A 23,681-nucleotide genomic window follows, 5' to 3' on the forward strand; every position below is an offset into this window, starting at 1 on the left:
CAAGATTCAGAGGAGGGCAGAGAGGTTGATAAAGGACGCTCTTCCTGACCAGCAAGCCGCTTCTCTCTACAGCCTGCACAGTCTGCAGCACAGCAGGGGTGTGGCGGGCCTTGCCACCCTATACAAGGTGCAGGAATAACGCTTGCCACACATGCAAGAACTACGCTTGCCTCCACGCCGCGGTGAGGTGCTCACCAGGACCGTCTCCACGGCGCCCTCGGTCCTGACTACACCACGGTCACACTCCACCCACCACCGAAGACAATTCAAGCAAAACTATGTGCAGTGGTGGAACAAATTTCTAGCCTCGGACAAGTGGCCAGAAGACCTTAGTGTTTCAGTGTGCGGAGGCCAGAAATTCAGTGTTAGTGAACCAGTGGCTAAGTGAAGTGCGTGACAGTGACACGAGTGTACATAGAGAATAAGTGAATAAGTTAAGTGACAATATGATACATAGTGACATAAGTGATACATTACAGGAGTACTCGTAATTATCACTAAATCAATAAGAACAGGACATTCAAATAGTTGATGAGCTTTGAGATAGGAGATACCCAAAATATCTCCTTTAGCCCAAAATATCTCCTTTAGCCCAAAATATCTCCTTTAGCCCGATAAAACCCAATGTATATATATATATATATATATATATATATATATATATATATAGAGAGAGAGAGAGAGAGAGAGAGAGAGAGAGAGAGAGAGAGAGAGAGAGAGAGAGAGAGAGAGAGAGAGACAGGAAGAGGAAGAGAGAACGTAAAATATAAGTTTGAAAGAGAGAGAGAGAGAGAGAGAGAGAGAGAGAGAGAGAGAGAGAGAGAGAGAGAGAGAGAGAGAGAAGGTTAAGGTCTATTGTTTTAAGTTTTCCTAAGTTTGAAAGATTTAGTGAAGGTTTCTGTTTTTTCCCTTTTTTTTTTTAGGTGTGTGTGTGTGTGTGTGTGTGTGTGTGTGTGTGTGTGTGTGTGTGTGTGTGTGTGTGTGTGTGTGTGTGTGTGTGTGTGTGTGTGTTTTACAATTTAGGCCCACTTTTCTGGTCTCCTTCACAAACTGGATTCACTGAAGCTATTTTTTTTTATTACATTTATTTCTAAGTGAACTAATTGCCTTATATCTGGAAATGCAGGTTAATCTCGCTAATTTCATGATTTTAAGCTTTTATTTCGCAACTTCAGTCTATCAGTATTATTTTGACGACTCACGGTTCACATTTCCAGGCAGCTTATCGTTACAACACAACAAAGAGCGATTAAAAATGAAGGTTTTCGTTCGCTGGTGAAATGTATAAATGTCTGTTAGTTCTGACACGTGCCACACTCCGCTGAGTTTTGACAGGATAAAGAGTCACGTGGATGTTCGTATGAGCGCCACTGGTGCGAGACTTGTTTACGCTTGCTGTGCTAACTATAGTAACACACACACACACACACACACACACACACACACACACACACACACACACACACACACACACACACACACACACACACTGTTCACTCTCACTGGAAGCTCAGTTTAAGATTTGTAGCGAGCCAACGTTCGTGTCTCATTGTTCTGTTGGTGTGGCGTAGTAGCATGTGTCGATTCTTCTAGCGGTTAGCATTTCCAGCCGTAAATTGATGAAAAGATACAAGTGTGTACCTAATGTAGCGTGGAAACTTTCGAGAATCTGTATCCTCTTGTTGGTATGTGGCGTGGCAGTGTGTTTACAGAAGCGACATGGATTCGTATCCAGGTGAAGCTGAGGAAATGATTGAATACCAAACTGTGTCCCTATCATACCAGCTGATAGCTTTTGAAAATATATATTATGCGTATTGCGTGGTGATGTGTGGCAAAGGTCCGTATCCCGCAAGTAAATTGACACCAATGGTTTCATCCTCCTTCACCAGTGTATAATATTAGTTTTCAGTCTGGATCCTGTGACGCTATTCTGACCAGACGGGGCCGCTCACCCGTGTTCAGAAAAGTGTGTGAACAGTTCCACACAGGCACGGAGGTAAGGTAAGATAAGGATACGGAAGTGTGCACTGTAGCCAGGCGTCACGTACCATAGGCCACTTGAAATACAGGGAAACATTTAAGATTATTCAGTCCACTTCAATATTTAATCGGTAACGTCACTTCTTCTGAAACTGAGACGTGAATAATGCCATACAGGTGAGAAGATAAGGATGCGGAAATGAGCACTGTGGGCAGGTGTCATCTACCACAGAGCTCCTCTAGGAATACGGGGAAACATTTAAGATTAATCTCTCCACTTCAATAGAGTTAATCAGTGACGCCTTTTCTATTCAAAGTTCTGAAACGTTCTCATTTGTGTTATTTTTCTTTGCATGATTTATTCCACTATTTGAACTACAGGGAACACTCAACATTATTCTGTCCACTTCACTGATGCAAGAACTAATCAATAACACTCACTTAGAATATGTACAACTTTATCCTGTTTTTGTCCTTTTCTTACTTTATTGTGAATTACAATTTGAGGAAGTGGAGTTTGCAGAGACTTCCTTAAGTAAATTGGCCGAGAGGTGGAGCCTATTTTTCTGGTCACGTTCTCGAAGGATAGCAATCAGGCGAGATTTTTCCAGCGCAACATTATGACAAGTCTTCCTTTCAACGCCGCACTGGTGAGTTCCTTCAGGCGCGCCAAAAACAGTGAGGTGGCGGGGACTTAGCGATTACCTCTCACCTGCGCCACGGAACACCTGTAGGCTGGTTAGTCGTCGCCGCGTGGGAAGTTTCTGACGGGGGCTGTCGATAATCCAATAAGTCTTGCCTCTGTTGTTGCCCTTGCTCCCTGATTCCCCTCCCTGACTCCTCCCTGACCCTGATTCCCTCCCTGATCCCCTCCCTGATCCCCTCCCTAACTCCCCTCCCTGACTCCTCTCCCTGACTCCCCTCGATGACTCCCCTCTCTGATCCCCATCCCTGATCCTCTCCCTGATCTCCTCCCTGACTTCCCTCCCCGATCCCCTCCCTGATCCCCCTCCCTGATCCCTTCCCTCCTTCCGTGATCCCCTGACCCACTCCCTGCACAACTCCCCTGATTTTCTTACCCCACCCCTGTACTCCCTGACCCCCCTGACTCACCACTGACACCCCCCTAACTTTCTAACCCACACCTCGACCCCCTAATACACTACCCTCATCTCCCCCTTATACCCTAACATGTCTATTTACTCCCTTACCTCCATGACTGACAGCCTCTATGACTCTTACTTCCTGGTCACTTGATTCCCTGATCTCTTAACTGTTCCCTGATCTTCTTAACTCCCTGATCCCTGACCACTTCATCTCCCTGATTCCTTCACGCCCACCAAACCGCCCTCATCCCCTGAATTCCTGGCTTCCTAACTCCCTGACTTCCTTCCTCGCCTCTCCACCTCCCCTTCGTGAATTTTTCCCCTCTAATTTCCCGTGACATGACCGCCCTTACCCTCACCAGCTCTTCAGTGACAACCCTTCCTCGTCAGCTATCCAGTGAATCCCTCCCCTCACTTCCTCCTCCCTGATTCCCTTCCCCTCGTCATCTCAGTTTCCTTTTATCATATGGTCAGTGCCCCCTTTCCCCACACCAGCGATGCTCTTTCCTTCCCCTCACCCTCTATTGCCTGACCCATTTCCCCTCGCTACACGTTCAGTGACACTATATTTTTTTTTCCATCCGATCCTTCGTGACTTTTTCCCCTCTCAGTAACTCTTCAGTGACTTCCCTACCCCTCACTGCACATTCCCGTAAGCCATGTATCTCTCCTCACCTCCCCTCACCTCCCCTCACCGTCCTGCACTTTCCCTCCAGCGATTCCCTTTATTGCGTCGCCATGAACTTCAGGAAAGTTTTTTTTTTTTTTTTTACTTTTTTATAGGACAGTCGTGGAGGTAAGTTTCCCGGGCACCTGTTTGGAGTTGTGTTAGTGAGTGGGAGGCAGTACGTCACCGCTGCAAGTAATTACGCTGATGTCTTCTTCTTTTTTCTTCTTCTTCTTCTTCTTCTTCTTCTTCTTCTTCTTCTTCTTCTTCTTCTTCTTCTTCTTCCTTCTTCTTCTTCTTCCTTCTTCTTCTTCTTCTTCTTCCTCCTTCCTTCTTCTTCTTCTTCTCTTCCTTCCTCTCTCCCTTCTTCTTCCTTCCCTCCTTCCTCCTCCTCTTCCTTCTTCTTCTCTCCTTCCTCTCCTCCTTCCTCCTCTCTCTCTCCTCCTCTCCTCCTCCTCTCCTTCTTCCTCCTCCTCCTCCTCCTCCTCCTCCTCCTCCTCCTCCTCCTCCTCCTCCTCCTCCTCCTCCTTCTCCTCCTCCTCCTCCTCCTCCTCCTTCTTTTCCTTCCTCTCCTCTTTCCTCCTCCTCCTCCTCTTCTCTCTCTCCTTCCTCCTCCTTCTTCTTCTCTTCCTTCTTCTTCTTCTCTCTTCTTCTTCTTCTTCTTCTTCTTCTTCTTCTTCTTCTTCTTCTTCTTCTTCTTCTTCTTTTCTTCTTTTCTTTTCTTCTTCTTCTTCTTCTTCTTCTTCTTCTTCTTCTTCTTCTTCTTCTTCATCGCGAGAAAGCATTTTTTTTCCACCACCCTGTTATAACCCTTTCACAGCGACACGAAACAATAAGCAGCACCAGAAGCAATGCGTGAAGTCTCTATAAACATCTACAAGAAAGATTGGATGTGGCTTTAGAACTATTAATGGTGTCTCAGAGTGATCGGTAATGAGGGAAAGGTGTACCAGGAGGCAGTTTTCATTGGCGTTGAAGTTGTGACCAGCCTTCATTTACCGCCCGGCTTGAGGAAGTGGAGCGATACAAACAAGCCCAACAGCCGACAGCCGACCAATCCACGTTAATCACTCTGCGCCACATTGGACTGTCCTCGCTAAAGCAATCGCATCTCCCTTACCTGTGTTAATTAAGGCCTCGATGGTTTCATTATTCAGGCATACATCGCCCACTCACCGTCACTGTCACCCTCACTGTCACCGCCACACACCCCGCGAACAGCCTCACTTTCCTGTTCGCTGACCTAAAACACCTTGATTTATTTGGTCTTAAATGTAGCGTTGGTGCGAGCCGTGTATCGTGTAGCCTTGTGGGAACATGGAGGTTGGAGACACAAGGCAGGGTAAAGGGACGAATGGATGGGTTAGAGTGGGTTGATGTTTAGGGGTCTCTGGGAAGTGGACAGATGGTAGGGGTGAGGAAATAGGGGTTATTAAAGTATGGATCTGAATTGGCAGGGTTAAGAGGTATAGCTTAATTTACAGGGGTAAGGAGGAACAAGGGGAGTCTGGGGAGTGGACTGGACAGGGTAAGGAAGTATAGGGGTTAAAGTATAGTGGTTAATGTACAGGGGTCAGAGAAAAGGCTTTGTGGGGGAGTGGAATTGACAGGGTTAACAGTAAGGAGAGTCTAGGGGGTGGAATTGGCAGGGATTAGTGGGCAGGGGTTGATGTACAGGGGTTAATGTACAGTGGTGAGGAGGTGAAGCCTGGGGAGTGGAACTGGCAGGAGTTATGAGGTCAGTGTAATGGAGTCAAGAGGTCGGTGGGGAGAGTCTTTGATAATCTCGTTTGATGTGTCCTTCATTCGTCAGGAGAGGCTCAGAAAGCGGTAAGCCGTGTCAAGGTCTTTCAGGTACTATTGCTGCATGACTCAGGTGGGATTAACGAGGCGCACACTATCCTCTAACCGCCCACTCTCCTCTGACATTCTTCCAACATGTATTTTGAAAGCCTTTGAACTCTTACGACTGTTTTTAAAGGCCATGGAGAGGTTTAGTCGTGTTTATTTGTGTTTTTCGTGGTGTGGAGCTCTTAAAGTATCAGTAAAGTCAGGAATAACTCTTGAAAACTGCACCAATCTCTACCAAAGCTTGTTAAAAGTTTCCAGACAAGACGACCTGGGCTGGATTGCTGGAATGGTCTCTGTTCCTGTCTGGTGGTCAGGTTACAGAGGCGCCGATCAGTGGACTGCTTCAGTTATCGATGCAAGCCAGGCCAACCCAATACTGGTAGACTGGATAGACTGCGAGAGGGATGGGGCCATATATACACAAAGGAACACAAAAGAAGGACAAGCACCACCTTTATCAATCTGCTGGGAGTTTCAGAAGTTTCGTGTGTGATAAACAATAAAAGGGGTATTATTGACACTGTTTTTACTGGAAGTCTTCAGTTTGTAAGGACGTCTTGGTGATTCTAGGGATAATTTGGTGAGGTATTAGCATCATTTAAAGGGGATGAAAAAAGTCCACAAAAATCCAAAGTATGATTTTGGGCGTAAATAGATTAGTGTTTCCAAGAATGAGATAATGATTCTAGTGATCGCTTAATAGGATCAGCGAACCGTCTACGTGAAAAACACCGTTAATATCATCCAATTATCTCTGCGGCCTCTGAAAATCCACATTAAAAGAACAGTGAGTCCGACAAAACAGGATGTCAGTAATAAGCTACAGCGTTTCCATGTTCATTCTGGTGACTATTTGGTGATTTGATACAGCTTCAGAAACTCATGCGAGGAGTTAGAATAGTGAAGACTGTAACCATTAATCCTCTGCCCTCCATAGACCCATCCTAATGTCAGTGAAATGGTCTAATGGTACACAAATCTCAAGGTAAAAATGTGTCCCAGTGCTGAAGGGGTTAAAGGTCAAAGCTCCCTGCCATACACTCGCCATTCTTTTCACGACACTCCTTCCCTCATATCATCCTTGAAAGTAAATATTATGTCACCGCCAAGTAAACAGTCTCTTTATGTTGGGGCAAGAGGAGAGGGAGACTTGCTTGGATTAAAAAGACTTTGTTTTCTCTTTATTCCAACGCTGAATGTGTGTTTGTTTTAATGAAATGTACCGGACACAAAAGGTTAGGTGGAGAAAACGGGATTTGGTACTTGTGGGTGTTATACAAAGGAGGATGGTGTCTTGAGTCGATGTAAGAAGGATGGTGAATATTTTATGACGCTGTGCTGTATGTCGTGTTTGTTTTATTATGTTATACAAAGGATTCCTGCAGTAGAAGTGGGTGATGTTTATCTTTGGAACACAAGAGGGACAACGGCCAGCTTGATGTGAAAGGAAATATTTTGTTTTTCATATTTTAGTAACGGTTTGTTTGTAGTGCGCTGAACGAATGGCGAATTGGAAACGAGACTTGTTAATGCTGAGTTGAACGAAAACAATTGGAACCTGCTTAGTGTGGGAGGTAAAAGAAATAGAAGGTATCGTATTGTGTTACTGTACGAGCTTTGTTTTTATTACTGGCACGAATCTTATAGAAACCGTTTTTTTTGTTGCAGGGAAAACCAAAGAATATTGACACTCGTTTGATCTAGACCTAGGGAGACAATGGTTTATCTCTCTCTCTCTCTCTCTCTCTCTCTCTCTCTCTCTCTCTCTCTCTCTCTCTCAGTAAAGTTCGTTGGACGTATTAAACAGAGCGGTGGTAACAAAGAGAGCGTGTACTTTGTGGGTGGAGTAATGAAGATTCAATTCCCTGTGATGCAGGAAAGATAATGTACTGTTTTCAGTATATTGTTGTTTGTGGTGTACCGTACTGAACCCTTTGAGTACCATGACGCGTTTCCCTATTCATTCTGGTCACTATTTGGTGATTTTATACAGCTTCAGAATCTTATGTGGGGGATTAGAATAGTGAAGAATGTGACCATTAATCTTCTGACCTCCATAGACCCTTCGTAATGTAATAAAATGGTCTAATCGTACACAAATCTCAAGGTAAAAATGTGTCCACATATTGAAGGGATTAAGGCAAAATTCACAGAGAACGGAATATGTAATAGCTACGTGGAACTATGAGTATTAAATCGCCTTTTGATGTAATTATTGTTGTAACGTTTATGTCATGTTCTAAAAGCAAGGATGATAATAAAAAAAAGGGATTGTGTGAAAGCGATGTGTGATAAAGTTTAAATCTCGTATGATGTAAGAAAGAAATTGTGGTGTTTCTCTCTTTCATCATCATTGTAAGTTTTTTTGATGTCACGAACACGAGGTAAGCACATATTGCTTAAATACCCGTCACCCTTGCGCTGATTACTCTTGATGGTGCAGAAATGATTGACAGCGTTGCACAAAGCCGCCGCTGTGGTTGTGATCTGTGTGTGTGTGTGTGTGTGTGTGTGTGTGTGTGTGTGTGTGTGTGTGTGTGTGTGTCGTGATTAGCAGTACTTGACGTGGTATTTCCGTATTCCGTGTTCAAGGGTTTGTGAATGAGTTTTGTAAAGCAGACTAGTGGTATTAGTATTATAATTGGTGGTGGTGGTGGTGGTGGGTGGTACTAATGTTAATACTACAGATATTCACTACTTTTACGACTATTTTCACCATTTTTTTTATTTTTTTTTTTTGCTTTCGATCACCACCACCACCACCACCACCACCACAACAACAACAACAACAACAACAACAACAACAACAACAACAACAACAAACAACAACAACAACAACACCACACACGAGTTTTCATTTTTTGAGGTTATTTTTTACCATTCTAGTGACAGATTAACAAGATTCCTGCACTATTAACAGGGAAAACACTATTGAGAATGTGGCTAATCATCTGTGCGGCCTCTGAAACCAGTAGTGGTGGAAGAGCAAGGCGTTTCTGTATAAGAGCCATCTCAGAACTATTTTCCAGAGGCTATAGAGAAGCTTAGCCGTGTTTGAAATGGTGCTTTCTTTCCCACTAATGAAGCACATTTTGAACTCAGTAAAGTCTTTAACCTCTTCAGTACCAGGACGCGTTTTCATATTCATTTTTTTTTATTATTTAGTGACTTTATACAGCTTCAAAAACTTATGTTGTGATTAGAATAGTGAAGACTTTAGCCATTAATCTTCTGACCTCCATAGACCATTCCTAGTGTCAATGAAATGGTCTAATCGTACACAAATCTCAAGGTAAAAGATGTGCTTCAGTATCAGGACGCGTTCTTAATATTCATTCTGGTTACTATTTGGCGCATTTTTACAGCTTCAGAAACATATGTGAGGATTGAAATAGTGAAGACTGGCCATTAATCTTTTGACCTCCATGAAAATAAAATCGTCTAATCATATCCAAAAATCATGGTAACAAATGTATCCCAGTATTCACACCACGTCACAATTCACAAGCCACCGAACACTTGCCTCATCGTGGTGAACTATAACGCCGGCAGTGACGAAGACGTACAGGTGAACGGTGACACTGAAGCCTGCCAGGGTGAGGATGACTGTCTTGGCGCGGTGGACGGTGCAGACGGTGGGGCGCTGCAGGGGGTACTGCACCGCGATAAACCTCTCCACCGTGAAGGCCACCGTCAGCCACACACTTAGCGAGCTGGACACTGATCCCAAGTAGATTTCCAGCTGCAGGAGAGACCAGGTATTAGTTGACAGGTGAAATATTGGTGGTGGTGGTGGTTGTGGTGGTTTTCTAGAGTGTGTGTGGTAGTTTGATAGTGTAATGTGGCGTGGTGGTTAGTGTGATGGAGGTTATGGTGTGTTGATGTGGTGTTTGGTGTGTTAGCTTGTGGTGTGATGGTGGTGGTGTGGGTGTGGTAGTTTGATGGTGCGATGTGATGGTGTAATGGTTGGCGTGATGGAGTGGACATGATGTGGTGATGTTGGGATGAAGTTGTGCTGTAGTGGTTGGTGTGTTAGCTCATGGTGTGGTAGTGGTGTTGGTGATAGTTGGTGTGCTGGTAAGGTCAAGGTGTGGTGATGTGGTGGTGGTAGGTGTGTTGTAAAGCTCGTGGTGTGATGTGGTGGTATGGTGGTGTGGTGGTGGAGGATAAGACTACTAGTGGGAATGTGTGAAGAAATATTGAGGGTCCTTCAAATTATATCCCATTATTACCTCCTTTCATAACCAAGACAAATCCCTAAATTTTGCCTTTTTTTCACACCACAGTCTCACGCTTCAGTTCAGGGCAGTGTATGGCAGACCGCGAAAAACCAACGCTTTATTTAACTGTCTTTATATCTTCCTTCTTGTATTTGGCAGGTGAGAAGGAGAGACAGGTTAGCGAGGAACAGTTGGAAGGGAACACAAAGCCCACATTACTGCATTTCCATCCTTTGTTTACGTGAAGTGACGCAGCAAGTCAGGGAGGAGGAGAGAAGTGCCAACGTGGAGTCAGTGTGATAAGACTCCGAGATGCATCTGTTATGAAAGACTCGCTCCTCTCACACCTTTTGCACATTTATAGTTCATCTTCCCACACGTTTGTCAGTATTGTTAATTTCCTATCACAGTGTCAGAAGAATATGAAGAAAAATGTCTTTCCTACCTCGAGACTTCTGAGGAGCTTTTTGTTACTCTCTATTTTTTTTTTCTGGTGAAGAGAGCGTATTTTTTTTAACATATCTCTGAAGGCTTAGGTCACCATAAATCAGAATTCCATATAATGTTTGGTGAATATCTGAAAAAGCCTCAGTAATCAGGTTGTTAGGGCAGCATCAATGGAGGTCTTGGAAAGGATTTTACAAGTCTTGAATACGTTTGAAGGTTGAGAATTCAAGAATGTGTGTGTTCTGGACAGGAAAGGACGCTGGTACTAGACCATTTGGCTTCTATAGCTTTTCTGATGTTCTTATGTAACCTCTTAGGTAACCGAGGCAAAAGAAAGTGTGTGGGTAAATGTGTGTGTGGGGAGTGAGGGTATAGGTAGGTGGGTAGATGTGTGTGTGTGTGTGTGTGTGTGTGTGTGTGTGTGTGTGTGTGTGTGTGTGTGTGTGTGTGTGTGTGTGTGCTCAGACTGAACTACCTCACTTATTTCCAGGACGTTTAATCCTTCCCTTCAATCTCAAATCTTTGAGTCCTTTTTAGAGTCCATCAGCCATCAAGAACTCTCGGAAAATCAAGGAGTCCTTGCGGTACGTTGGCCGTCAAGTGGCCGTGACAGCGTTGGTTAACCTGCTTCCATTGGCCTCTCAGATGTAAACAAATAGCCTCTCCTTTCTCTGCCTCAGCCGTCCTTCGGAATATGAATGCGTCTTCGTTACTCGCCTCTCTTTTTTATATCGTGTTATCCAATTTCGTCTCCCGTGTGGCACGTCATTTTGTGTCATTTGCGTCATTGTCTCGTCTTGTCTCGGGTTCCGCTGGGAGTGCGTAAAGAAATCAGTCTTGTTGTTTTCTTAAGAGTCTGTCTCGGAGTGGATTCAGTCTCTTCGAAGTTCTCGTCTCTGAAGTTCTCGTCTCTGTTTTTGTTTTAATTCTCGATACTTGTTGGGGATTTTTTGGGGGAAATATTCTCCATATGTAACTGTTTACATATTTGTGTGTGTGTGTGTGTGTGTGCGTGTGCGTGTGCGTGTGTGTGTGTGTGTGTGTGTGTGTGTGTGTGTGTGTGTGTGTGTGTGTGTGTGTGTGTGTGTCAGTCAGTTTGTCAATTAGTCAGTCAGGCTGTCGGTTGGTTATTCTCTCTCTCTCTCTCTCTCTCTCTCTCTCTCTCTCTCTCTCTCTCTCTCTCTCTCTCTCTCTCTCTCTCTCTCTCTCTCTCTCTCTCTCTCTCTCTCTCTTCCTCTTCTCACTCTACTCCACACCTCTCCACCACTAATGCCTTCCACACACAGCTTGAGTCGGTGGCGTAATTGGCAGCGTGTCTCTTTGTCAAGTGAGCGTAGGGAGTCACGTCACGAGCTGAAGGGCGAGGGAGGCACATCCTGGTACACCTGTGGTCTGACCTGCATGTCGACTTTTTCCCTCACAGGTGTATGTAGGTCACAGTCCAGATCAGTGTAGTAACAAGGAAACACAAAAGAGAATGAGTGTGATTGTTTTTTTATTTATTTATATTTGTTTTATTTGTTCATTTGTATAGCTGGCTTACAATTACCGTATTTTATTTATTTCCTAGCTTTTTAATTGGTATTGTGCAATCCTGGTGAGGTTCTCCAAGCCACTCTTTGTTATTTAGTCAGCTAACATGTATACATCGTTGGGCTCCACCCCTTTGGTTCAATTAGTAGGATTAATAACGTGTGTTTGGTGAATATGACCATTGTATTGATTGATACGTGCCTTGGTTCTATATTGTAAGTTGAAATATGTGCAATTTATGATGCAGTTTCATTTTGTCTTTTATCGTGAAAAGATAGGAAATAAAATAACGATGTTTCCTTCACTAGTAATTACGCAAGGACTGGCGCATTAATTATCAGCCATCTTCTCAATGTTAGCTTCATATTGACTGTTGAGAAAGAAAGTCTGTTTTTGTGATGCTAACTGATATTGGTTTGTGGAGAGAGAAAAGACAGGAGTGAGTGAGTGAATAGATAACCAATAACTTTGATTTCTTTATTAAATTTGAGTTTATACTGCCATCAATTCTGCGTGTAAAGACGACTGCTTAGGACATGGAAAGCGACATGAAAACACCACATTTACTATTGCTTATGTCTGAAAAAAAATTATATTAGAAAAAGGAAAAGCTATAATTCAATTAAATGTAAAAAAAAAGTCAATTTTAATTTCTGTTTCTCTCAGTTTTATTTTTTTTTTTTTTTGTGCGGAAGAGGATGACGACATCACGTGACGCTCTCTGAATTATATTAATAAATTCCCCCAACTGTCACAAAAGACAAAAAAGCTTTGAAAAAGAACTCCCACGTATGTAAACTACAAAAGAAGCTCAATTTTTCTTCCTCTTTATTTCTGTGGAAGAGAGTGATAACATTTCGTGATGCTGTCTGAACTATAGAGATAAATCCCCTGAACTGCCACGCTCCCCACCCTCCGCCCGGTCAGCTAGATGATAGAATAGCCTCAAGTTTTCTTTCTTTCCCTTCTTTCTTTTTCTGGGGAAGAGAATGATGACATGACGTGAAGCTACTCGTATGTTTCCTCCTTCGTGTCCTTTCTCCTTTTCCGTGAGTCTGCGGCAATTAGCGGAAGATCAAAGAGCATTACTGAAACAAATGAGGGCGCATCAGTGACAATTCCCCGCGTGTTCGCCTTAATAGTTTGGAGAAGTCTGGCAACGGGTCGGTTCATTAAGGTTGCTTGTTAATTCAATTCCTCCTTGGTTTGCCGTGATTCCAATTGATGTGTGACTTACGGGCTGCTGCTGGAGGCATTGTTGTGGCTCCCTGTGGCTTGTTTACGGCTCATTATGGCTCAGAAACATGTGTATTGGTTTCCTTAATGGTACTGTGAAGATTTATTTTGCTACTGTTTTTTTGAGGAGTATTGATTTTTTGCAGTGTCTGTCTGTCTGTCTGTCTGTCTGTCTGTCTGTCTGTCTGTCTGTCTGTCTGTCTGTCTGTCTGTCTGTCTGTCTGTCTGTCTGTCTGTCTGTCTGTCTGTCTGTCTGTCTGTCTCTCTCTCTCTCTCTCTCTCTCTCTCTCTCTCTCTCTCTCTCTCTCTCTCTCTCTCTCTCTCTCTCTCTCTCTCTCTCTCTCTCTCTCTCTCTCTCTCTCTCTCTCTGTCTGTGTGTGTGTGTGTGTCTGTGTGTGTGTGTGTGTGTGTGTGTGTGTGTGTGTGTGTGTGTGTGTGTGTGTGTGTGTGTGTGTGTGTGTGTGTGTGTGTGTGTGTGTGTGTGTGTGTGTCGTCGTAAACTTGTGGTGGCGAGAGATCAAACGGAGGAAATTGAATGCTCTCCCCAGGACATACATCTGAATGGAGGAGTGTTAAAGTATTTTCCCCTCCCGAATCACCACCACCACCACCACCACCACCACCACTACCAGTCTCATCACCATTATCACTATTCCGTCCACAAACAACAACAAACAACAATAACAACAACAACACGGAGAGGAAATAATAACGGCAAAGAGTTTAACATTCCAGCCAGAGAAGTTTGTGCAGCGCTTGAGGGAGCGAGCGAGAGAGAGAGAGAGAGAGAGAGAGAGAGAGAGAGAGAGAGAGAGAGAGAGAAGACAAATGGACAAACAAATGGACACACACACACACACACACACACACACACACACACACACACACACACACACACACACACACACACACACACACACACACACACACACACACACACACACACACACATCACAACACCCAATATCCCCAAAACCCTCAAAACTACCAAAAAACATTTAAAAAGAAAAACAACAACAACACCACAAGACACTAGCAGAACAAGCAAACACCACACCACACCACACCACACCACACCACACCTCACCTTACTTGGCCGGCTGCTTACCTGACACATCACGTTGACATTAAAGGTGTTGAAGCCGAGGAGATCCAGCCACACAAGGAACAAAATGAACAGGTAGGTTACGTCAGCCACCGCCAGCGCCGCCAAGTAATAACTAGACGACCTCATGCGAAGTCTTGTATTGAGGAACACCACGCAGGAGAGGAGGTTCCCGACGAAGCCCACCACGATCAGAAGCGGCACGTAGTAGAGATTGAGCTGCCGAACCACTCCCCACTGCTCGTCCGTAAAATTATAGTGTTCGTATTCGTAATAGTCCTCGTACAGTGGGTAAGCTGGCGAGGCTGGCGACGAAGGGCTTAGAGGCGATGAGGATAAAGTAGACAGGGTACTTGGAGGGTGTAGTGCCCCTGCGGAGGATGTGTTGTGGAAGTCTATCGCTCTCCCAACACCGCCACTGATACTGTTACCGCCACTGCACAGCGAGGAAAAAGTTGTGTTGAGGAAGCGACACGGATTCTTAAGCTCGAAGGAAGGGCGTGAGGCGTGGGGGGTCGGGGACAGGGTGAGGACACGGGGCGGGTCACTGCCATTCATGCCTCTAGGTCACAGGGTCATCCCCACCTCATCCTCTTCCTGGTGGTGGTGGTGCTGGTGATGAGGGGGCAACGCGTCTCTGTTAACCCCCATCCTGTTTTGTGTTAGTTAACCTCTTTCATATTCTCATCTTTTTCTGGGGTTTGGTTAATGCATGTGGTGTTTTCAATTGGCATGCGATATATCTATGAGCTTTGCATGAATTCTTATTTCTTTTTATTTCTTTTTCTCTTTTTTTCCTTCCTCTCTGCAGTTGTTAACCTCTTTCACACCTCGTCTTTTGATACTGGGGTTTAATTAATGCATGTGTTTTTTCAGGTGTCATGCGATGTATCTCTTAGCTTTTCATGAATTTTTACCTTGTTTTATCTCTCTCTCTCTCTCTCTCTCTCTCTCTCTCTCTCTCTCTCTCTCTCTCTCTCTCTCTCTCTCTCTCTCTCTCTCTCTCTCTCTCTCTCTCTCTCTCTCTCTTGCTGCCTGTTTGTTTGTATTAATTAGGAGTCGTTGTTTATTTCCGGTTTCCACGTTTTTTCTGTCAATGTTTGCATGTCTTTTTTTGTTCGTATTTCTTTTGTGATTGTGTTTGCTTTACGATTTTTCCTTCCTCTCTCTTTTTCCACTGTATGATTTTTACTTGGTGTTCTCTCTCTCTCTCTCTCTCTCTCTCTCTCTCTCTCTCTCTCTCTCTCTCTCTCTCTCTCTCTCTCTCTCTCTCTCTCTCTCTCTCTCTCTCTCTCTCTCTCTCTCTCTCTCTCTCTCTCTCTCTCTCTCTCTCTCTCAGTTCACAGTATTTTTTTTTAACTCAAATATATCTTTACTTTTCTCGCCTCTCTTTGAAGTGGTGGTGGTGGTGGTGGTGGTGGTGGTGGTGGTGGTGGTGGTGGTGGTGGTGAGGGAGGAACAGTCTCGTCAACACCACGACATCGAATACACAAAAACACAAAAAAAACAAACACCGTATTTTTCCACGTATGAATTTCACTGTTGTGTATCACTGTTGCATGTGTGTCACTGGTCACTGCTTCCACTGTGCAATCTCGTATCACTTTGTCTTAATTTCACCTCAAGAATCACTGTATCTTGTCACTATCTTTTCTTTCACTGTAAGCATGTATTCACTATTTTCTGATGATTGTTATTACTCATTTACGATTCACTATAGCGTTGCCTTACGTGTGCAATTTCACCGTAAGTCACTGTCAGATTTCACTGTTTTCACTAATTAACCTCACTCTTATCAGGTCACTATAAAACCAGATTCTTCTTGAGCACTTCACTATCAAATCACTATTGCACTGGATTTTGGCTCGATTTTCACTGTACGAGTTTGTTTTCACTGTCAATTCACTGCTTTATGATCTCACTGTAACCAGGTCACTACAACTTCAGATTCTTCTTAAGCACTTCACTTTAAAGTCACTTGCTGCATGAGATTTTTGGTCCGGCTTTCACTGTACGAGCATTCATAAGCTAGAATTCACTGCTTAGTCTGGTATTGAGCGGGTTTTAAGGGGGGTTACAAATCTACTGCTGTTTGACCTTCCTTCACATTACAAATTAGGAGTTCTGAATCTTTTTTTCTTACCTTTCACTATTGCTTGTCACTTTCAAATGCACCGTTCGTCTTTGTTATTAAAAATCGTAGTGAGGGATAACAAGTCTGCTGCTGTTTGTCCTTCCTTTCACATTCCTTCGCAGATTATTAAGGTCCCAAAATGTTTGTTTATACCTCTCATGCACTTCTCGTCACTGTTACTCTCAGATGCATCACTTTTCCAACTCGTTACTCGCTGAAAAATATCCGCTTTGAGTACCTGCAAGTGGAAAAGAATGTACCAACACTCTACCCCAGCTTTCACCTCCTCCACTCCACATCCACTGCATTAATATCCACCCGGCGCAGCGCTTCAGTCTTAATCCACTCCAGCAGTCTTGAGTCTCTCTCTCTCTCTCTCTCTCTCTCTCTCTCTCTCTCTCTCTCTCTCTCTCTCTCTCTCTCTCTCTCTCTCTCTCTCTCTCTCTCTCTCTCTCTCTCTCTCTCTCTCTCTCTCTCTCTCTCTCTCTCTCTCTCTCACTCTTACCGTGTTTCGCTTCTTAACTCTTTCTGATCTTACTTTGATCACAAGCACGTGCATTCTGTATCCTCCGCTTCCTCCTCCTCTTTCTCCTCATGCTTTTTTTTCTTTCTCCTCCTACTCATCTTCCTCTTCCTTTTCCTCTTCATTTTCCTTTTCCTCTTCCTTTTCCTCTTGCTCTTCCTCTTCCTCTTCCTCTTCCTCTCCTCTCCTCTCCTCTCCCTCTCCCTCTCCCTCTCCCTCTCCTCTCCTCTCCTCTCCTCTCTCCTGCTCCTGCTCCTCCTCCTCCTCCTCCTCCTCCTCCTCCTCCTCCTCCTCCTCCTCCTCCTCCTCCTCCTCCTCCTCCTCCTCCTCCTCCTCCTCTTCATTCATATAGAAAATAAATGCAGAAAAATAACATTAGGTGTCGTCTATCGTCCTCCAGCTGAGTCACCCGCCATAGACGAACAATTGTATGAACAAATCGCGGACATTTGCTGCGCAAACAATTGCATAATTATGGGGGACTTTAACCTTCCAGTGACAAGGTGGGGCGAACCACTGATTGCTCATGCTGACCAGCAGCTGTACAATAGCATACTTGAAAGCTCTCTCCACCAGCACATCAGGCCACCCATATCAAACAAATAGTGATATTTCTGCTCTAGTCTTTCCACCGATACATGCTGAAAACCAATGGCTACTGTGATATTAAAAAAAAAAAAATCGAATTGTTTAAATTCACACAATATCACTTGTCACATTCTGTCATAGCTATAGGCATGACATAATATATAGTGTCTGTCGTTCGCTCCCGGGCCGCGCATGCGCAGAAGACGCAACTAAACACTTGTCACGGGCCACACTTTGGCATGTGACACCGGCTGAGTGACTGTGAGTGAATGATTGTTGTTGGGAGAGAGCGATTGAGTGAGACTGCCTGAATGATTGACTAGCTGTGTGGTTATGGTAGTTATGGCTGTGAGATAGAGATTGAGAGATAGTGGTCGAGAGATAAGATACATGTTCAAACTTGGAAAAAAAAGTAAATATAATTGTAAAAGTAAATGTAAAGTAAATAGGAGATAGTGATTGGTTCTCAGTTAATGGGTAATGGATGGAATGGACTCAGTAATCAGGTTGTTAGTGGTGAAGCTTTAAAGTACCGGACAAATTAATGGGAGGGGGTAATGGGTGGGAATGGGTAGGTATGGTTGATAGAGGGACTGCCACGTGTAGGTCTGAGGTCTGATGGGTTCTTGCAGCTTCCCCTTACTTTTTGCAGCTTTTTAGTTTTACAGCTTATTCATTTTTTTTGCAGCTCCACATTTTTTTAGTTTCCCTTTTTTTTTGCAGCTTCTTTTTTGCAGCCTCGCATAAGTTTTTGCAGCTTCCCCTAATTTTGCAGCAGCTCCCTCTTACTTTTTTGCAGCTCCCTTTTTTTGCAGCTTCTTATTTTTTGCAGCTCCCCTTATAATTTTTTGCAGCTTCCCCTTTTTTCTTTGCAGAGAGAGAGAGAGAGAGAGAGAGAGAGAGAGAGAGAGAGAGAGAGAGAGAGAGAGAGAGAGAGAGAGACTTAATGGTAACACTAAAATAAATTGATTGAACACGATCCAAGAAAAGATTAAAAGGAATATTTTCATGTTTATTATTATTATTATTATTATTATTATTATTATTATTATTATTATTATTATTATTATTATTATTATTATTATTATTATTATTATTATTACTATATTTTCTAAGGACTTCCCCCTCCCCCTAAATTTCATGTTCTAACTTCCCTGTATAGTCTGGTCCTGGTGTTGACCCTATGCAAGTAATGGTATTTTCTCACATAAATGGAATAAAATTAATGACAGGAATGGTATGAATTCAGTGACCAGGCTGTGAGTGTCGAGTCAATAGTGAAACGTTACGTGGAAATATATTAACCCTTTCAGTACTGGGAGGCATTTTTTACCTTGACTTTTGGGTATGATTAGACGGTTTTATTGACATTAGCAAGGGTCTATGGAGGTCAGAGTATTAATGGCTAGAGTGTTCACTATTGTAATCCCCCACACAAGTTTCTAAAGCAGTATAAAATCACCAAATAATAATAAGAATGAATATGGAAATGCGTCTTGGTACTAAAGGGGTTAATAGGCACGTTTTCTACAGAGACTGCCACGTGTAGGCCTAATATCTTCTTCCATTTTGTCGTTTATCATGTTCTTGTATTCTTATTTAGGCATGTTTTCCGTTTTCTGTTTTTCTTTTTCCTTTTTTCTATTTCGTAGTGGTGTTGTCTTGTCACACTGACGCATCTGTCTATCTCAGTTTATCTGTCTATCTTCTGTTTTTCCTTCATTCTGTATTGGTGTAGTCACGTGATGATGGTAAAGAACGCTAACATCTATCTATCCATTTCTCTCTCTCTCTCTCTCTCTCTCTCTCATCTATATCTTTCTATCTTTCCGTCTGTTTATCTATTTATCAATCTACCTATCTATATCTATCTATCTATCTATCTATCTATCTATCTATCTATCTATGTGTCTATCTATCTGTATATCTATCTATCTATCTATCTATCTATCAATCTATCTCTATATTTCTATCTTTTTATCTATCTTTCTATACATCTATCTATCCAATCTATCGGTCTATCAATCTACCTACCTACCTATGTACCTATCTATCTATCTACTACCTATACCCTTTATAGTCTTGATCCCTTATAAAGCCACCTCTTTGTGTCCTGAGGTTACACACTAACAGACGCAGATGGCGCTGTCGTACCTCATGAATCCCTGTGGTCATTGTTGTCACTATTATCGCTATTGTCACTGGTATGGGTCTTCCCTGAGTCCTCGCCAAGTCACAACAAGCAGACTCGCTCCTGTCATTGATATTTCCGGTAAAACAAGCGTGACTCGCAATAAGGTATCGGTTATTTGTTTTCAATACGAGAGCAGTATCATTGGAGCCGCTCGCCGTCACATCCGCAGTGCCCTCACCCTCACCGTCACGAGGAAGAGAAGAAAAAAATAAAAGGAAAAAAACTCAAGTATTTTGTGTTCGGGTAATTTCCTCCTCGTATTCCCAGCCACGTTCGCTCTGTTAGTTCTCAAAATTTGGATACTTTTTTTTTTTTTCCTTTCGTGCATACCAAGATAGCGAAGCGGTGCAGAAAGCCGTCGTTATTTATTCTCCTTCACGTAAAATCCTCGTATCGTTTCTCTTCTGAATAATTTAATGTGACCTTAGTACATACATATATATTTTTTTTCACCTCCCAAAACTTTTATTCCGATTCATACAAAAAGAAATAATTTCCCACGCTCTTCTTTCCGGAATAATTTAATGTAATGTTGCTTATTTTCCCTCAGGTTGTACTGTGAGGGGGAAGGCGAGGTTGGAGAGAAGGGTGGTGAGGGTGAGGAGGAAGCTTCTTACCTTTCTCCTTCACTGCCCTGGCCAATTACTGCAGGGTACAAGGCGTGTTTTCCAATAAGAAGCCGTGTTGTGTCATAAACCGATGGGTATTGTTCCCTTTCTTTCCTTTCTCCCTTTTCTTCTTTCTTTTCTACAGATAAATATTTGTCCCCATTTCTTCCTCTTTTTCCATATTTTCTCTTCTTCAACACTGACAGGATTTCTCGTTCTCTCCCATTCCTCTTTTTTTTTTTTTTCATCCTCCTTCTCTTCTGCAAATTAGTTATGCGTTTCTTTCTCCTTCCTCGATGTCCTTCTTCCTTCCTTTCTACACTAACAATTAGCTTCTCGTTCCTTTTTCCTTCCTGTTTATCCTCTCTCTCTCTCTCTCTCTCTCTCTCTCTCTCTCTCTCTCTCTCTCTCTCTCTCTCTCTCTCTCTCTCTCTCTCTCTCTCTCTCTCTCTCTCTCTCTCTCTCTCTCTCTCTCTCTCTCTCTCTCTCTCTCTCTCTCTCTTTTCTTCAACATTGATAAGTAGTTACTCGTTTCCGTCTCCTTCCTCTTTGTCCCTTTTGTTCCTTTCTCCTTCTTTCTCTTCCTCAATATCGGTAAACACAACTCCCGTCTTACCTTCCTCTCGTCCTCCACAATCTAGTCAATCTCTTCCTTTTCATACATTTCCTATAACCATCTTTACTTTCCAACTCGTTAAACATCGTACCGTATCGTATTATCATCTTGGAATCACTGCTGCCTCTCTCTCCTTTCGCTGCTTCATCCCTTTGTGCAGTTACCGGATTATCCCTTTCATTATCTTCTTTTCTACTCCCTTCCACGTGTTTGACCTCTCTTCCCCCGCCAGGCAGATACAAGGCCATTCAACCCTCCGCTCCCTCCCTGAAAGCAATAAACTCCCGCTGTCCTGCCCAGCTGTGTGTGAGAAACAGAAGTACTCCAGTGCAAGAGACGCAGCTGTATTTTTTTTTTTTTTTCATTCTCTCTCTTCTCTCTGTGTTCAAGCTCCCAGATGAGTGCCTGTGCTTTTGTGTGAGTGGTGGGAGGAAGAGAGCGCTGGAAAGAGTAAAGAAGGGGTAGGTAAGGAAGCCAATACGTGTGAAAGGGGGTACAGGTGAAATGAAGGTGGGTTTGTTGGTGTTTCTGTGTGTGTGGGTGTTAGTATGTGTGTGGGTGTTAGTGTGTGTGTGTGTGTGTGTGTGTGTGTGTGTGTGTGTGTGTGTGTGTGTGTGTGTGTGTGTGTGTGTGTGTGTGTGATTCAAATTACTTGGAAAATGGAGCGTGTTATTCTGCATAATGGAATATCGAGGTGAAAAATAAACAAAATAACTTATTCGTTCACACACACACACACACACACACACACACACACACACACACACACACACACACACACACACACACACTCATATTAATAGGCAGCGAGACATTCCAAACAGAAAAGCCATCTGATTGAATCGTTGTTTTTAATTAAGACTCACGTTCCACGGAGGCTGAGAGCTGTGTAATTGCGAGAGAGAGAGAGAGAGAGAGAGAGAGAGAGAGAGAGAGAGAGAGAGAGAGAGTTATTGGTGGACACTGTAAAATAAAGTGATTGACATAAATTAACATGACCCACGAAAAGATTACAAGGAATGTTTTCATGTCTATTATTATTATTTTTTCTAAGGATCCCCAAGTTTCCCCAACGTACCCCATCCTCCTTCCCCTTTCCCCCGTCCCTCTCCCCCCCTTCCTCCCTTTAATGCCTGCAGTGGACAGCTAGGTACAGAGCAGCTAGACTCTTTATTCCATACACCCACTCTCAGTAATTATTTTGGTAAATTTAACTTCTACATGGTTACCTACATGCAGCCAAAATCTACCTGTAAATTGGTGTCACTTGCATTTGTCATTTTCTGATTGTATGGGATTAGATTCTGTCTGTTTCTTTTTCTCTCTTTTATCCCTTTCATTACTGGGATACATTTTTGCCTTGATTGTTGGGTATGATTGCACGATTTTGTTTTCATCAGCAAGTGTGTATGGAGTTCAGAAGATTAATGGCCAAAGTCTTTACTATTTTAATCTCCACATAAGGTTCTGAAGCTGTGTAAAATCACCAAATAGTAAGCAGAATGAATATAAAAATGCGTCATGGTGCTGAAAAGGTTAATAGTTCCTCCTGTATATGCCTCTATTTACTGTATAATCAAATCTATCCTGTATGTGTGTTGATATTTCTACCTGTATACACCTGTGTTTGTACGCAACAAGGTAACAGAGCAGAGAAAAAAAAAACTCCTTTATTTCTTGTTCCACATATATCGTTTCTCTTCGGAATAATTTAGTATAATAATTGTCTTTTTTCTCGAACGTTTACTCAGTCTTATACAACCCAGCTCTGCCTGTCGTGCGTCGTACGTATACAAAAATCTACTTAAATGCAGTTTTTACCTGTGCCAAGTTACAACTGTGCAGAGCTGGAGGTGAACAAGAAAAAATAATTGCATTTAGTCGAATTGCATGCATTTAAACATCATCGGCTATATATACACGCCTTTCACAACTCCTGGTGGAGTGTAACGGAAGGCTTGATGTGGAAACATTTGCAATCACCTTGACCTTTCACCAACAGATTTAACTTTTTATCAGTTTCAATTTAGGGTTTCCTTTTCACTGTGGAATTCTTTACGTATATTTTCTGCAATCATGTGCGTCATTTCAAGCTGCAAGAGGGAAGGGGAGGTAATTACAGGTGTCCAGTGATGCATGTTGTCTTGGCAGGTGTGTTGAGCTTTCGATATGAGAGAGGTAAGGGCCAAGGACAGTTAAAGGAAAAGAAGAAATGGCTCAACTTACGTGCCAATCCTTAAAAAAAAAAAAAAACACCTATTAGGCAAAGCAACAACAAAATCAACAACAATAACAACAACAACGACAACAGAAACTACTCGTAGAAGCATTTTGAAACCTTCCATTAACCCATTCAGTATCATGACGCGTTTCTATATTCGTTCTGTTTACTATTTACAGATCTGACACAGCTTCAGAAACTCATGTGGGGGGGTTAAGATAGTGAAGATTGTGGCCATTAATCTTCTGTCCTCCATAGACCATTGGAAGTGTCAATAAAATGGTCTAATCGTACACAAATCGCAAGGTAAAAATGTTTCCCAGTGTTGAAGGGATTAAAAGAGTTAAAATCATGAGCACGAGGAGAGAGAGAAAAAAAAATCAATTCATTCATTAAAGAAACCAAAAATTAAGAACACTGGCAAACTTTTACTTCATTCATTCCTTCATCCACTCATTCATTCACTCAAGTCACAATTACGAAAACATACAGAAACAGACACGAAGTTACTGAGAATACCGGTTAACATTTGCTTCAAGGAGGTAAACAGAATAGAGGAGAGAGAAACTAGTAAGTCTTGTGCAGCGACACAGTGGGAGAGAAGGAGGAGTAGAGGAGGCATGCAATTAGTACAATCACAAAGCATTCA

The 23,681-nt window shown here is 42.9% G+C and overlaps 1 protein-coding gene across 1 annotated transcript; it reads right to left on the bottom strand.

Moving 5' to 3' along the window:
• Positions 1-9,091: 9,091 nt before the first annotated feature.
• Positions 9,092-15,357, bottom strand: LOC123508198 (neuropeptides capa receptor-like). The gene is made up of 2 exons (XM_045261731.1): positions 14,152-15,357; positions 9,092-9,349 (listed from the first exon to the last, which is right to left on the bottom strand). Exons 1-2 carry the CDS (start codon positions 14,704-14,706, stop codon positions 9,092-9,094), a joined length of 813 nt encoding a protein of 270 aa, XP_045117666.1. The 5' UTR covers positions 14,707-15,357.
• Between the last annotated feature and the right edge of the window lie 8,324 nt (positions 15,358-23,681).

The sequence above is a fragment of the Portunus trituberculatus genome, chromosome 24 (genome assembly GCF_017591435.1).
Source record: "Portunus trituberculatus isolate SZX2019 chromosome 24, ASM1759143v1, whole genome shotgun sequence".
Taxonomy (NCBI): Eukaryota; Metazoa; Arthropoda; class Malacostraca; order Decapoda; family Portunidae; genus Portunus; species Portunus trituberculatus.

Bases quoted from the DNA above. Each gene is read 5' to 3' on its own strand.
- LOC123508198 (XM_045261731.1), bottom strand. From the start codon at position 14,706: ATGAATGGCAGTGACCCGCCCCGTGTCCTCACCCTGTCCCCGACCCCC. The intron at 9,350-14,151 runs GTAAGCAGCCGG...TCTCTCCTGCAG, and splicing joins ATGTCAACGTGATGTGTCAG to CTGGAAATCTACTTGGGATC.